Raw genomic sequence first — 15,902 nt, 5'->3', positions numbered from 1 at the left:
GCCATTCTACGATTCATCCTGAAGATGGCTTTCTGATAAGCATCCCCTTTTTACACACCTTCACTTACCTGAGTTATCATTTATTCTGTGTTCTCTCCTTACTTCTAACTTTCTTGGTGGTATTTCATATTCATATACTGAAGGATTTGCACATTTAGTCATCCAGTCTAACCATAAAATGGGCAAAGGGTTTTGGCTTTGTTCTCTGGGATGGGACGCATGGGACAACTAGGAAGAATCTATGGTGACTTCTTACCATGTTTTCTAGGAAAACGAGAGCCAAAACCATAACCATCTGCGAGAAGTTATCCTGAATAAGGGAGCCTCAAGTTCAGGCTGAGATACGCCAAGTTTTACTTTCTTCCTATCTTCTGCATTTCATAAACAACTCAATGAAAACTCTTTAGAGGCTTTCACTTCCATCCCAGATGGTTCTGACACCTCCATTTCCCATAGAGATCGAATTGGGGGGGGGGGGTGGGACACTGAGAGTGCATTGTTTTGCAGGCTGGTGGGTTTGCTTTCTGCAGAACACCAAGAATTGTCCAGCTGGTGTCGAAAACCCTCAGTTCCTCACACCTGAGTTCCTCACCCAGTGTGAAGCATGTGACAAAGGCAGAAAAACCACATCCACATCCCCCAGATATGCAGCAGCAGAGGGGCTGAGCTCACTTCTGCAGCCTCAGGAAGAATGGTGCTCAGATCTGGAGCAGCACCCTCTGTCCTTCTCATGTTATCATTGCTTCTAGCAGCAAAACAGGGCAGTGTGAGCACCTGCTGGAAGCAGGAATGACTACAGGAGCTTCATTCACCCAACACTTCCAGGGAGATAAGAACTGGGATTTAGCCATCCCATTGGGAGTAATGGGCCTGTGCAATCCCTGCTTCATCTCTGGCGTCCTGGCAGCCATCTTAGTGCAATAAATGGAACAGCCTTGTGTGTGCCCACAGCCTCTGGGTCCTTTCCCCTGAGAGACAAAGCAGCTCTATTTCCAGCACATGTTTGGTAGTGTGTTTTGCATTTCACTTGTTTCTTCCGAGCATGAAAGAAATAGCATTTGCTATGCTTATAGAGAGAGAGCTCTGGCGCAGCACGTATGCCTGTTGCTCAGTGTGTAGCACACACACGTCTCCCACCCAGTGTATGAAATGACTGCAAGTTCTGGCAAAGGATCAGCTCCGGGTTCCCAAAAAAATTGCTCCTCTGAGTGCCTGCAGGACACACTGCTGCTCCTCCACGTTTCCTCTGGGAAACTGTTCCTCCACAAACACTTGTGATGCTTTTCCCGAGTACGACTCCAAATCCTATTTTTCCCCTGAGGCAGGAGAGGTCACCTCAAAGCTACTGTAGGAGAAAATGTTTACAACTGCGTCTGTCAATTTGGTGTTGGGCATTTTCCAAGGCCATGATGGTCTGAGGTTGAGATTTTCTTCTATTTGTTTTCTCTTTGGGTGGTTGGCTTTGTTTTCTGATATTTGGGGATTGTTTTCCTTCCTCTCTTTCTTTCTTTTTGGAGAAAATTGGGCTTTGCTGAGTCTCGTAAACTGGAATGGGAAACTATCATTGTGTAGGAGTGATGATTCATTGGAACTGTCAATTCAGGTCTTCACTGGAAGCAGCCCTTGGGATCTGGGCATGATGCAGGTAGGTGAGCTCAGCAGAATGACATTTCTGTTTCCAGCTCCAGGAAATGGAAAATTTGCTCAGGTCTTCTTGAGTTTTAATTGAATTAGATCTATAAATGTGCCTGAAGATTTCCTGCGCAAACATTACCTTCTGAAGAACACCCTAAAGAAGGCAGACAGACTGCAAGGGCAAAGGGCAATCCTGTGGGGTCAGAAGGAAGAAATCCTCTTTGCCATAAACACATGGACATATCTGGTGACCCATGTCCTCCTGCCAGAATGGGAAGACCACATCTGTCCCATTCAACAGAGGAATCTCATACATTTCTATGAGGGTAACGCCCCACCAAAACCACACTGATTGACCTGGAGTCCTGACCGACCAGAAGCACTGCCAGGATTTGTCTCCATCCAAATCACTGTTCCTAGGGCCATCAGGTAGAGCTGCTTTGCTATGGGAAGTTGAAAAAGGAGCAAAAAGAAACTCCTGGAGCTGCTCTCATTGCTCACCAGAAATCCGCTTTGCTCATCCTTAGTGGGGGAAGGTCAGTTGACAGAAATAAACATTTATTATGCTTCTAACAGAAGATCTGAAGAGCTATTTACAGTGCTGTCCTTGCCCAAAAAAATGAAAGGAGGAAATGCTTCTGCGCTCCTCCATGCAATTCCCATCTTAGTAAGATGTGTTTGATTTGGACAGATGACAGGCATTAGTGAATTGTTTCCTGCAGAGGACACACAGATGGGCAAAAGGAGCTTAGAATATGGTTAACCAAGAGAACAGAGTAATTGCACCATTGTCAAACTCACTGGAAACCCCAGAAATATAGATGGGAAGCCCAGCTGTCCTAAGGGAGTTATTTAGGCCTATCTAATGCTCAGACTGTTTAAATGTTGAAAAATTGGCCATTGTCCCCCATTGTCATGATTTCTCCATGGTCTTATTTAATATTTTTGATGTTGGTGATGTAATTATGAGCAGGCAGGTTTAACCTGGCAGCACACAGCTACGTGTGAGCATGGAGAGGGGAAAAATCCCAAAGCCAACTGTAGATAAATGAGTGCACAAACAGCGCAGTCACGGATGGATCTGTGGATGAATCTGCCCCATGTCAGTTGTCACTGTACCTTCCTCTCAAAGGCCACCCCAACATGTTGTTTTTCATGTCAGCCATTGAAAACAGCACCAACATGGAGCACAGCTGCTCCTTCTGAGCATTCATGGGTTTATATACCTCCCCTCAACAGGAGAAGGTGGGTATGGTTTGCTCTTGTGGAGTGTGGAGGTGAATCACAATGGGAGGAGAAACTATGTCATAATTCCATCAGCTGGGGGTTGGAAGAGGGGAACCTCTCACCTGAAGCCTTTCTAGTGTGACCAGAAGGCTGCAGAGACTTTCCTCCATCACATCTGGGGCTGAAGGCACTCAGGCACATGGAAGGAAGAATGCAGGTAAAGAGGTTTTTCCATGGGGGTTAGAGCTGGGACTGTGCTGGGGCTATTTTTTTTTTTATATTGTGTGGCTGGGGCTAATTGAGATGTGAACAATTCTGTACTTGCTGTGTACTGTGTTGGAAAGGCTGAGAAACTTGTATTGATTAAGATAATATTTCAATGATGTAGAGTTGTGCAGCCAGGAAATTCCCTGCTGTGCCTTTGACCACCTGCAGCATTCCCACCTCCTCCCCAAAATCAGGGCTCCTCTGCAAGGAGCCTGCAGCCCTCATTTCTGTAGGCAAGCCCATCCTTTGGAGGACTCAATGCTTTGATTCTCATAGGCACCCCCAGTTCACAGTAATAATTAGTGTCCTTTATGGCAAAGACAGAGCTTAGGGGGTAAATGGCTGGGGAAGTTGTGGCTGGGATGAAGAAGGTAAACTTGGTCTGCAGGTCTCACTCTGTGGCTCCTCTGCTCATCTGTACCTCACCTTGTTTCTGGACTGTGCACGGATCCCTTGGGTTACCTGCAGAGCTCAAGTGAGTTCACAGTACAAACCCACTAAAGTCATTTTGGTGCTGGGGGTTTCTCTGTGACCTTCCCAGTGTCGTCTTCCCACAGCAGCCTGGAGCAGAGGGGAGAGCAAGGAGTGTCAGCAGGTGGGGCAGGGTTTCATTTGGGATGTGGCAGCTGTAGCCTTTGTGATTGTGGGTTTTATCTGCTCAGGGTGATTCAGGCCATGAGATCAGAGAAAGTTGGTGTTGGGTTTCCGAGGTTGTCACTGAGCAGATTGTCTGTCTGTTGAAGCCAATAAAAGAACTGGAGAGAGTGTGGGGGGTGGTGTAACATATCTGTTAAATCAGGGAATTACCAGGCTTCTGGTTTTTAAGGCCACATCAGTGGTTTACAGAGGAAATGGCTTTTTCTGGCAGCCCAGGTGTTGGGGAGATGTACTGCCTGCCCATGAATATAACCCAGCGTGGGCATCGCTGGTGCTGGGGGTGTTGCTGATGGTTGTGAGGGGAAGCAGAGGGCTCCCAGCCTTTAATTACCACTTGCTTTCCTCCTGTCTGGAGGAGGGGACTGGAATGTGTAAAATGCTCTGTATGGGAAGGCAGGCTCTGCATCTCACCAATGGAGTCCTCTTGGTATTGGCTTGGACCAAGGAACTCCAGGGGGGAAAAAAGGATGATGGCAGTATGGCACCTGGGACACAGGAGATGGGACAGGAGGACAGGTGCTGGGAACCCAGCAAGTGCTGAGTAGGCGTCAGACCTGTCAGCTCCTTTGTAACCCCAATTAAGTACAAGTGTCTGAATAAACAGCCATTAATATCAATCCTCCTCAGTCTTGGCATGTAAATTAAACAGAACCGTGGCTGATTCATATTGCAGTGTTCAGATTGCCCAAAAAAGGGCAGTTTTTGTGATGTTGGATGATCTTCAGGGGAAACTCTCAGCCATAAATCTCAGTTGTGTGGACAGTTGGCTGGGGAAGCTGAACCTCTGGGGGAGAGGCTGGCAGTGGCTGTGGCTCTGTGTCCATCCTGGAGCGCAGCGTCCCTCTTTTGCCTGGTCCCATAAAGCTGGTCCGGTTCTGTTGCGTGAGCAGCCACAGAAGTGAGTACAAGCTACACCAGCACACTCATATCTGTCTATATGTGCCATACATTGCAAATTCAAAACAAAAACTAAGAGCTCCCTGCAGCCTTTAATCAAAATATCAGGGCATCTCAACTTTGCAAGTGTAAAACCACCTCTGGTATCCGCTGGACAAAAAGCACTCCAGATCAAAGCAGGGCATGTTATTTTTCATCCCCTCCACAGGAGAGTTTTCCTCTTTCAGCAAAGTCTTTGCATCTTCAGCAATGTTCAGACCCACAGAAACAAGCACATCTTTGTATTTCAGGTGCTGTTGCCAGAGCTCAGGGCATGCACACCTGGAGCTGCTGTGGCACTAACATTGCGTGAGTGACTTTAAAGGTCAGATATGCAACTTCTGTTCGTTGCAGGACACCTTTCCTAGCTTGGCAGCGCCCAAGGTCATTAAATGGATGGGCAGGGAACACCCCAGCTTTATTAAGATAGGACTGAGAAGCTTTGGTGCTAAAGAGGGTCAAGAGCCATCATTCTTCAAAAGGTCCATCGTTTGTGCTGTGGCTGTTGCTTCATTGTGCAGCCTATGCTGTAAGAGATGATAACAGCCACAGGGCAGACTCAAAGAACAAAGGCAGTGAGCTGTGAGCTTACAAGCAATTAAATAGCTGAAGACATTTGAAAGCACACGGGGCACTTGCTATGGGCACAACTCATCAAAGCCAGCAGTCAGAGGTTTGCAGTGTGACTTAGAAACTGCCAAGCAAGGGAGAGAATGAGGCAAATATCCACAGTGATTAACACCAGAAAGAGAAGGCAGTTACTGGAAGTGACGCTTCAGGATAAAACTGGAAATAATAGAAATAAATGAATAGGAAATATAGAATAAAAAGCTCACTTGAGAGTCAACACAGGAATAACTTCCTGATTAAAAAAAGTTCCCAGGTGGGATGTGGTTTTCCAGGAATTAAATCAGCATCGTGAGTGTGTGTATATTTATAAATGACCTGTGTACGTGCTTAACTGGAGCTGGTGGTGAAATCTGAAATATCCAGTTGTAATGGGGAATTCTCTTTTCCCAGGACTGCTTTCTTTGTACATGAGGGAGTTATCTATGGAGGGAAGCAGTTCCTACTTCGAGCTGTGCCTCTGAATGATAACTCGATTCTCCAGAAGCAGAGAAATGTTTCTGAGATCAGTTTTTATTGCTTTATGGTATTCACAGTTCTGCACTTGCCAGAAAGTTTTGCCTTGTGAACTGGGGGAGAAGCACATCCAGAGCTGCTGTGCTGCTGGGAAACAAATGTCCCCTGGAAAACCTGTGCCTTCTGTGGTACATGTGGGGCAGAGGGCTCTGGGCTCAGCCCTGCACCCAGGGCAGACCCACTGGGTCAGAGCACTGCTGCTTGCTGAACTCAACTTGGGCAGGTGTGCCAGTCGAGGGAGCTGCTTGCTGCATGTGCTTTGTTGCACTGAGTGTGGTGAAAATGCAAAGAGCTGAAAGGGAGTTGCAAAACTCTAAGTATTACAGAAGGTCCTTAATGAAGATGAAGGAAAAAATAACATAAACTCACAGTTCTTGGAAAGATATTGCAACAGTGGTTTGACAAGAAGTAGTTCACCGTGAAACGGCACCGGTCTGTGATGTGCTGTGTTAAAATTGGGTCGGTGTACCCATTGGTGATACTGGTCCCTGTGGTGACACCTCCTGGCTTCCAGGGCAGGGCAGAACAGGTTGTGCTCGAGCAGGGATGAGCTGCAAGTGGAGCACTGCTGGGTTATGGCTGTGGGGAGAGCGTGGGGTGGTGTGTGGGAAGCACTGAGGCAGCAGGTGACAGCAGGGTGTGATGCAGTGAGTTGTTGCTCACCAGTGGGGTCCATGAAATAAGGATTTGATGACTGAGAGCCAAGCTTCTGTGTCAGAAAGGTTCCTTGTGATATCCTCCATAGTTAATGATTAAATATGTGCTCCAGCAGCTGTAGGTGGGTAGCAGGAGCTGCAAGAGCATTTTCCTATTGATTTCTGTAATGCTGGTCCCTTATCTGAACCTCAGATCCAAACCAACAGCCCCCAGAACTGTGTCACCATCTATCTGGGGCTTTCCTCTTTCAGTTTTTCTTTTTAAACAAGAGAAAATTCTGAGCAGCTGAATGCTCAAAGAATGGGACATTTCTAATAGCATTTTTCCCCGCTGACTTCAACCGGATTACTTTGCATATCTGTTTATCTGTACTCATCTTTCTCATGACTCAAATTTCCTCACTTAAATCTCATCATGCAGCCCCATAACCCCCTTCACACAGCTGTGAGCACCGTGTTCATCTGTTTCTATGATAATATTGAAGATCAGTGCATAACTTGATTTGGTGTTGATGGAATCCACATCCAGAGTAAGCATCACTCTCCTTGCTGGCACCTGCAGCAGGGCCCAGTAGCACTGGTGTACAGCAGCAGGCCCTGGGCTGTGAGCACTCCCCCTGGTTGACTTTGCATATGGCTGTTCTATGGGACCCATTTGGGGTGCAGAGCTGGGGGAGAAAATAATGGCTTTTTAAAGGCTGTGTGGGAGTAAGTTTCCTCAAGCAGACTCACTGAAGCCAGTGCTGCTCCACAGAGAGCTGTATTCTAATGGCTGCTCTTCTGAAAGGCTGAACTGTTGGTTTCTGATAGGTATTTCCTAAGAAAAGCCTCCAGTGAGAGGCAGCCAGAGCCAGCTGGTGGGGCTGCAGGGCTGTCCTGAGATGAGAGGAGGAGCACAGCCTTTGCTATTCTGTGGCCACATGCTTGACATGCACTATGTCACAGACAGTTATCTGCCCGTCTTCAAGTATGGGACCTTATCTCAGCAGCAGCACCTGATAAACACAACTCTTGCTTCACACAGTGTGTCTCTATTACCGACACTGAGATGTAGCAATGCTCATAAATTCACCTCTCAGACTGGAAGAGAAGGGCAGCCTGCATTCCCAGCTTACTGCTCCTGGCCTCTGGGACAGTTTTCCAGTAGAAAAGTAAAGCAGAAGCTCCAGAAGTGAGAAATGCTTTCCTGTGCATGGCTGTGTTTTCTGGGGGTGGGTTTTCCCATCTTTCTGAGGCACACAGCTCTGACAGCTCACTGCACTGGGAACTGAACATCAGAGGACTCGTGTGCTGCATCGGTACCGCAGCTGAGAGGGACAAAAAGCAAGAGGTGACTTCTGTCTCTCTGACTTTGCATGTCAATATATAAGAAGCAAGAAATGCAATGTCTCATGATGGGGAACAAAGCTGGAAAATCAAAGCATGGATCTTTGAGACTAAAGTAACCAGGTAGGCTTTGCAGCCTGGGTCAGTAGGAGCCTGCTGAGGTAAGTGGGAATCAGTGATAGTTCATGGCACACATTGACAGGAACAGGCTCTGCTGCTTCTGAATGAGGACGTGCCATTCACCAGCAGGCACCGAATGCTGCTTGTATTTATCATATTGTGAGTGTACGTGTGAGCTGTGGGCTGATGGAGGTGCAGCTCAAAGACATGTGCTTGCTATGTGCACAGGCAGGGAGGGGAGGCAGCAGCTGGTTCTGTGGGGACAGCACCTCCTGATACTACAACTTTCCTGTGAAGGACTCCAAAGCCATTTGCCACCTGGTAGAGCCAATCCCATAATGTCAACCATAATGTCATAATGTCAATCTCAAGCTTCCTCCCTTTGATGAATGCTCCTGCAAGTTTTCTTGTCTAGAGACCATCTGGAGTCCTGGCCCCAGCTCCCCATCCTTTTCTTCTGCACGAGATGGGATGGAGATGGTTAGAGGGACCCTACAGCCTCTCCCAGACAGAATCCCCTGCAATCTCTGCTTCCTGCCCCAAGCCCCCGAGGTATAGTAGGCAAGCAGGGGACACAGCTGTAGAGATGCCACTCAAATCCATCCCCTTCCATTGTTCCTCCTGGGAAAGGAGATCAGTGCATGTGAAGCAGCCACAGGATGCTCTGAATACTTAGGTGACAGAGTCTCTGAATGCTGCCCTGTGGTTGATACTCAGGGTAATGTATTTAAGCCCCCGAGGATCTCCAAGCAGATGCATTACTGCAAACAGCTGCTAAGCAGGGACAGTGCTGATGCCACCCTGCCATCCCAGCTGGCTTTGCATCTTCTCTCTGCCCTTATTCTCTGAACAACAAATTAAATATCTACAGCTCCTGCATGACTGCAAAGCAGAAGTTGCATGTTTTGGAATAACTTCAAGGCTTCGGCTGCACAGATTTTGATCCCTAAAAGAGATTTTTCTTTGTCTCCTTCCACACACTGCTGTCAGTGTACCAGCACTCTGCTCATCACCCCACACCAAAACATTCTGCTGCTTTTCCCCACCCTCCTCCACCTCCTCTCATCAGGAGTGTTATTTCACTCTCACCAAAGGGGAAGATGTGTCTGGGATGAGCCCAGTTTCCAGGTCATGCTTTTCTCTGAAGCTGCATCCAGCAATGAGTGATGCTGCAGCAGCTCATCCTCCTCCATCACTGCAAGGTCCAGCCTGCCCCATTGAAATCAGGCAGAGCAGAACTTGCTGCCCTCCTTGCAGGGAGTTTCAGTGAGAAGCAGACAAATTTAGTGAGGCCCAGGAGAGAAAAGAAGCTGCAGCACGCAGAAAAGATTTTTGCTTAATCACTAAATGCTTCCTTCTTGATTTCTCCTTAAATAAGCAGAGGGAAATCAGCTTCCAAAGCTGAAGAGCTTTTTCACACAGGCTGCAAACCCTTTAGGCTTTTAGGAAAATTGCCTGAAACTCTATCTGTAAAGAGAAAAGCAGAGCAGCGTGCTGGATTGATGCGATGTTTATGTCGAGAAGGGGAGAGCTGAGCATCTCTGTCACAGTGCTGGGAAGGAGAGCTTGGGGGCAGGGGCAGTGAGGGCTGAGTGAGGCCATTGTGCTCCTTGTGGAGCCGGCTGTCCACCAAAAGCAGACCAAAAAGCCTGCTGACTTTGGAGGAGAGGTAAGGAACCACTTAACATCATGTTGGCAATAAGCTGCTGGGTGAGAGCTGCCCTGGCTCACCCCAAACCCCACAGCCAGCCTCCTGGCCCCCGTCCCTCTCCCAAAACACCCCACAGCTCTTTCCTTCCTCTCCCCATCCTCACCCTCACTGTGCAAGATTTTGCGTCTTTCCCCCCCCAATCTCTCCTCCCATATGTGCTTTTTGACACTGAGGTTTCTCACCTCTTGTCATCTCTATATAAAAAAAACCTGTTGCCTACCTCTCCCTCATCCTCCTTCCCTTTCTGTTCCACCGAACTTATAGTTTATCTCCTTTTCTCCTCATCTTCCTAACACCAGCCCAGCCCTGTAGTCCTGCCTAGGACAGCTTTGAAGCCCCACTGCTCTGCACTGAGGGGAGGTAAGTCCTTCCCCCAACACACAACCTTGCTCTGACCTTTGGCTGGAAATTCTCCATTCTTGGGAGCGTGGAGTAAAAGGGAAGAAAAGGAGAAACAATGGGGAAAGAATAAAAATAAAAAGGAGAAGGAATAAGAAAACAGAGCAGTAAAAAAGCAGAACAAATAGTAAAAGGAAGTGGCAAAAGGAAGATTAAAAAAAAGCAGAAGGAATGGCAGAATGGACCAACACCAAAACACACAGCAAAAAGGAGCTGCAGCACTGGCTCTGTGGTGTGGGAGGTGGCAGGCAGTGGGTTGCCCACCTCTGGGTGTTCTGGAACCTCCACGGTGGAAAGCTTCAGCACCCAGAGGGATGCAGCTGTGGGCAGCCAAAGACCTGCTGTAAATGTACAGGGAAACCCTCAGGGAGCAGAGGTGTAAGCAGGGAGATGGAAGAAAGGGCTGGCACAGCTCACCTGCAGGGCTGGGCTCTGCCCAGTGGGCGCAGGGCAGTGGGGCTGTGTGTCCAGGTTACTGCTGATCTTTGATCGTGGTTCATTTCCTATTTATTTAAGAGGTGTGCACCCAGCTGGGACAGGTCAGGGACCTTCCTTGCTGTTAATGAGCCAAGGAAAGTGTTGGGAAGCCCTGGAGCCAGGTATCACTCACTGCCTGACAGCCTGAAACCCAGCAGGTCCCACTCCCAGGCACTCCTCCACCCTCCATCGCCCCCACCTCTCCCTGCCCCATTACACTGGGGTCAGGTACCACCCATGCCAGACACAGAGGTCCTACGGGAGCAGGAGGACCTGAAGGGCTGCATGTCCTGCAAGCAGAGAGCAGCACATGGGACCCCATGGGCTCAGCTGCCTTTTCCTGCCTGCAGCTGTAGAAGTGAACCCCGAATTCTGGAGAAAAATATCTGGTAAATACTTCATTCCCCACGAGGAGCTTAAGCTTAATATTAGACCGTGACATTAATACCAGAGGTCCTTTGGGATGGGAGGAAAGAAAGTCACCTTTCTGGTGGTGATGTTGATCCCAGTTCAGGGCATCTCTGCCTGCCCCGGGGCGGGGAGCTCTGCCCCGCGGTAGCGGAGCTCAGCAGAACGGGGGTGGCGGAGCCGCGGAACGAGGGCTGCTCCCAGCGGGGCCGGGCGGTCCCTCCCCGTGCGGGGGGCGGGGGGGCCGCCCGCTATAAGGGCGGCGAAGAGGGGCCGGGTGTCTCGGAGCGGCTCGGATCGGCACGGCTTGGATCGGCACGGTAAGCACGGAGGGGTCTCGGTGGTGGGTTATTCGTTGCGCTCCGCTTACAGAAGGGTTTGTGTACGGTCGCCTTTCGAGGCGGTTCCCACGTTCACTGCAGAGGACCGATGCTGCTTCGCATCTCATCTTGAAGCAGACGGTACGATCTTCTTTGCCGGCCGTGTAATTCCTCGCAATAACGAAACGGTCGCTGTGTGTCACCGCGGCCTCGGGAAGCTCCGTTTAGGATGCTGAGCTCAGTCCGCCCCGCAGCTCCGCGCTTCTGCGCGTTCCTAAGCGGTGTGTAAATAAACGGTCCCGGGAACTGCTGCTGGGTAAGCACAAAGCGGCAGAAAGGGATTCACGTCCTCATGCCCTGATGCAAACCTGAGCTAAAAGCTCAGCTGAGAAGTGAGGTTCTGCTTTTCTATTTCTAGGCTCGGACCAGTCCCCTGCTTTAACAGTCACATCGTTGCTGTAACCATCAGTTTTCCTTCTGGTTACAGAGCTACTTCAGACTGTGTTTAGAAATATAGGCAGCAGGTCCCAGAAGTCTTACAGGCAAACACCTTGTGTGGTTACTCGCTGTCCACGAGTGACTTGCAGAATAGCATCAGAAAGACTGAAATTCAGTCCCTAGTGGGGGTAAAAGTTTGTAATCCATGTGCTCAGCACCGCTGAAGAAGTGCACACAAATGTGGCACAGATATTACATAGAACAGTTTATCTCCCAGGCAGATGACGGCTGAGATCCCCGGGTTATCTCACAGCCAGCCCAGCCCCAGCCGCAGAAAGGCAGCTGCTGTGAGCAGCAGCTTCTGTGGGTTCCCCACAGGCAGAAGGAAGTCTGACCCCAAAGGTACTGCTGGGATCCCCTGGGGTTCCATTGCATTTCCCAGTGGAGCTCCTTCCTTCCCTGAGAGCTGCGTGGCAGCTCAGCTTCCCCACACAGCCTGGATTGCCCCAATTTCTGCTCCTACTTTGTAGCAACCTTCACTGCCTGCAACATTTAATGAGATCGCTCCAGCCTCTTAATCTCAAGTATCTTGTATTGCTCTTCATGTCTGAGAAAGAACTGATAGGTGACACCTCAGTAAGTACGCAGATGCTATCTGTGCGAGTTTTCATGAGCTGACGGAGGTAGCAATCTCAAAACATTCTTGCAGCACGCGGCCCAACCTTCCACCTCCTGTGCACAGCACTTGTTTATATCTCTAAGTGAAGAAGTGCTTGTTGGAACACTTCTTATCCCCAGTTGGAAGATGCGCTGCAGACGTCCTCCTGCAGCGACCAGGAGTGCAGAGCTGCACAGCTCTTAGGGACTAGATTAGGTCTCAGCACTTTAAATCCCATCGTGCTGTGGCTGCTTTCATTACCCCTTCAAAGGATGAACTACCTCAGTTTGCAGGGAGTTGGAGCTCTCTGGTATAGCAGTGGAAGAAGGATACAGTATTGGGGATGTATGAAGATGTGACCCAACAGCGCTGGGTGCCAGGGTAGGAGCAGTAGAACTAGATGGTTCTACTGACATGTCACTAATGCATTGGTCTTTGCAGGACCACATCCTTTCCCGGCTGTTCTCTCTTATAAAAGAGAGTTGATGGGTTTTTCTCCTATTTAATCATGATGTTTTATTTTCATGTGCTGCTTTAAATAACTCTAACACAGCAGCTGAAATACGGTAGCTGTACTGTAACTGCTGTATAACCGAGTTTTCCATCCTTAGACCTGAGATCCCTCTGCAATCACCCACTGCCTCCCAACCAGAGATGACCACGCTCCTCAACGACTCATTGTGCCAACATGCCATTGATGACTTCCGAAACCGCGTGTACTCCACGCTGTACTCCATGATTAGCATTGTGGGCTTTGCTGGCAATGGCGTTGTGCTCTTTGTGCTCATCAGGACATTCCGGCAGCGGACGGCCTTCCAAGTATACATGCTCAACCTGGCCATGTCTGACTTCCTCTGTGTGTGCACCCTCCCCCTGCGTGTGGTCTATTACATCCACCAAGGGCACTGGGTCTTCAGTGACATCCTATGCAGGCTCAGCTCCTATGCTTTGTACGTCAACCTCTACTGCAGCATTTTCTTCATGACTGCCATGAGCTTCTTCCGCTGCATAGCCATCGTTTTTCCAGTCCAGAACATCAATTTGGTCACAGAGAGGAAGGCGAAATTCGTCTGCATCGGGATCTGGATTTTTGTTACCCTGACGAGCGCTCCTTTTCTGTTAAATGGGACTTACCAACGCGGCAACAAGACCAAGTGCTTTGAACCCCCAGAAGACAGCCAGAAGACTAACATAATTGTGATCCTGGATTTTATCGCCCTCTTTTTGGGCTTCATTCTCCCCTTTATCACCATTACCATCTGCTACACCATGATCATAAGGACCCTCCTGAAGAACTCCTTGAAGAAGAACCAGGCCAACCGCAAGAAGGCCATCTGGATGATCATCATCGTGACGGCCACCTTCCTGGTGAGCTTCACCCCATACCATGTCCTACGCACCGTCCACCTGCATGTCCTGCGGCTGCGGCGCTCCAGCTGTGAGGACACAGCCTACCTGCAGAAGTCGGTTGTGGTGACACTGCCATTGGCCGCAGCCAACTGCTGCTTTGACCCATTGCTCTACTTCTTCTCAGGGGGCAACTTTCGGAAGAGGCTGACCACCTTCAGGAAGGCTTCCTCCTCCAGCATCACACAAGCCTTCAGGAAAAAGTTCTCCCTGAAAGAGAAAGACGATGAACCCTTTGGGGAAAGCCAAAAGGAGAATGGGAATGCCCCTGTGGTTGCTTCGTAATGCGGTGTGATCTTCCCGTGGGATCTCAGATAGGAATGGAGATCTCTAAACTCTTCCAAGAGATGTGAACCTCTGCTGAATCCCAAAATAGACACAAAGTTATTTACACGGCAGAGGTCAAGATAATTCCTGCCCCGCTCCCAGATGCTTTTGCTTTGGACTTCAGTTTCAAAATGCAGTGTGCATGTGGGGCTCACAGGATCAGTGCCTGTATGTGGAAATCCTGGGTCGGGGCTCATCCCTCTCCCCCACCCTGCAGGCAGCAGCCCTGGGTGCTGGGGCAGCATGTCTGCAGGGGCTGAGCAGCAGCAACTTCAGGGGAACTGCCCACAGTGTGTAGCCTGGATGCATTTCTGGAGACACAGTGGTGCCTTTCTGTTGCTGAGAGGGGTAAGGATTGGATGTGATTACTTCTTTGCCCAAGGAGGTTGTGGAAGCCCCATCCCTGCAGGCATTCAAGGCCAGGCTGGATGTGGCTCTGGGCAGCCTGGTCTGGTGGTTGATGACCCTGCACATAGCAGGGGGTTGGAACTGGATGTGTGCTGTGGTCCTTTGCAACCCAGGCCATTCTATGATTCTATGGTTCTGAATTCCTACAGAAACATTCTTTGTGGGAGCACCTTCAAAGTTATGGTAGCCCAGCATGCATTTGAAATATATTATAATGGGGCTGGTCTTGTAAGTGATGGTTGTGAGACCTGGGTTGTCACTTCAGTTCTTCATGAGATCTGCCTAAAAGAGCTGTTTGCCTGGAGCCTGGATCGCGATCAGGCCTTCCTGAAGTACTGATTAAATTTAAGAAAAAATACAGTGGTAGACATAGTTTGTAAAAATAGCCAACCATGATGGGCACCTGGTCCTATTCAGAAGTGCTCTTGTTAACACCTTGCAGAAAAGCTGCAACCTGAGGCTCTGCGGGGACCTAGGTTGAACTGGCCACTGAGAGCCTGAGAACTCACAGGGAGCTGTGACTGATGTCATTCTGAGCTCAGGGTGATGGAAACACAGACTGGGAAGAGAAACTTCCAGATCCTGGGCCTAAGGAGCCATTCCTGTGGTTAAACCCAATGTAAATGAATCAGTGTTGCTCTGCTTTGGTGACCTGCCCAAAATAAGGACACTGTATCAGACAGAAATGGTCTTAATCCTACAGGAATCTTGTAGTCGAAAACCAGCAGTTGCTAATGAACGGCAGCGGGACAGTATTTAAGAGGTTACTTGGTGTCATTCTAAGGAAAGGAATGATGTTACATGCAGAGAGAAAGAGCGCTGGGTTTTGTTTTGTGTAATGGGAAAGGCTGTTAAAAAGAAGAATTAAATGGAAATGTTGCAACTTGTGCTCGCTGTGCCTTATTTCAAAGACTCTGCAGATGGGTTCTTTGGGTTTTTCGGGTTCTTTTCGGGTTCGTTCCCCCAGTAACCGCTCTGAGAGCTGTAGGAAGGGGCAGTGCGGAGCTCCGCGCTCGCTCCGTTCGCGGTGCGATGCTGTCCCCTACCGAGAGCTTCAGCAGCCGCTCGTTCGGGTGATGCTCCGCAGCCGAACCCCTCACACACCGCTGGGGGCAGCCCCTGCTCTGTGCTGACGGTGCCGTCCCGGCCGTGAGATGCCGCCGGGCCAAGGGAAGCAGTTGCGGTTCTCTGCTCTCGCACGGATGCAGCCCAGCTGCCTGCAGCGCGGTCACCGTTGAGCAGGGACGGTGCCGGCTGAGCACCGTAGCACCAAAGCGTTCTCACGAGTCGCTGCTTTGGCACGCTGCAATAATCCCTGAGCGCAGGCGGGTCAGTGGGTCCGCATGGCGCTGTGCCACTGCTGTTTGTTTGTAAGGGCAGAA

The 15,902-nt window shown here is 49.5% G+C and overlaps 1 protein-coding gene across 2 annotated transcripts; it reads left to right on the top strand.

The window, feature by feature from the left end:
* Positions 1 to 483: 483 nt before the first annotated feature.
* CYSLTR1 (cysteinyl leukotriene receptor 1) lies at positions 484 to 15,408 on the top strand. Of its 2 annotated transcripts, none has more exons than XM_032444503.1 (2): positions 484 to 3,079; positions 12,990 to 15,408. In XM_032444503.1, the coding sequence occupies exon 2, from the start codon at positions 13,033 to 13,035 to the stop codon at positions 14,068 to 14,070; it is 1,038 nt and encodes a 345-aa protein (XP_032300394.1). In that variant the 5' UTR covers positions 484 to 3,079; positions 12,990 to 13,032; the 3' UTR covers positions 14,071 to 15,408. The 2 variants fall into 2 exon arrangements, with proteins under 2 accessions (XP_032300394.1, XP_015715739.2); XM_015860253.2 differs by lacking the exon at positions 484 to 3,079 and adding an exon at positions 11,182 to 11,282.
* The last annotated feature ends 494 nt before the right edge of the window (positions 15,409 to 15,902 follow it).

The sequence above is a fragment of the Coturnix japonica genome, chromosome 4, assembly GCF_001577835.2.
Source record: "Coturnix japonica isolate 7356 chromosome 4, Coturnix japonica 2.1, whole genome shotgun sequence".
NCBI classification, from domain to species: Eukaryota; Metazoa; Chordata; class Aves; order Galliformes; family Phasianidae; genus Coturnix; species Coturnix japonica.
Note: the sequence above shows the minus strand (reverse complement) of the source record. Positions and strands in the feature narration are given on the sequence as shown.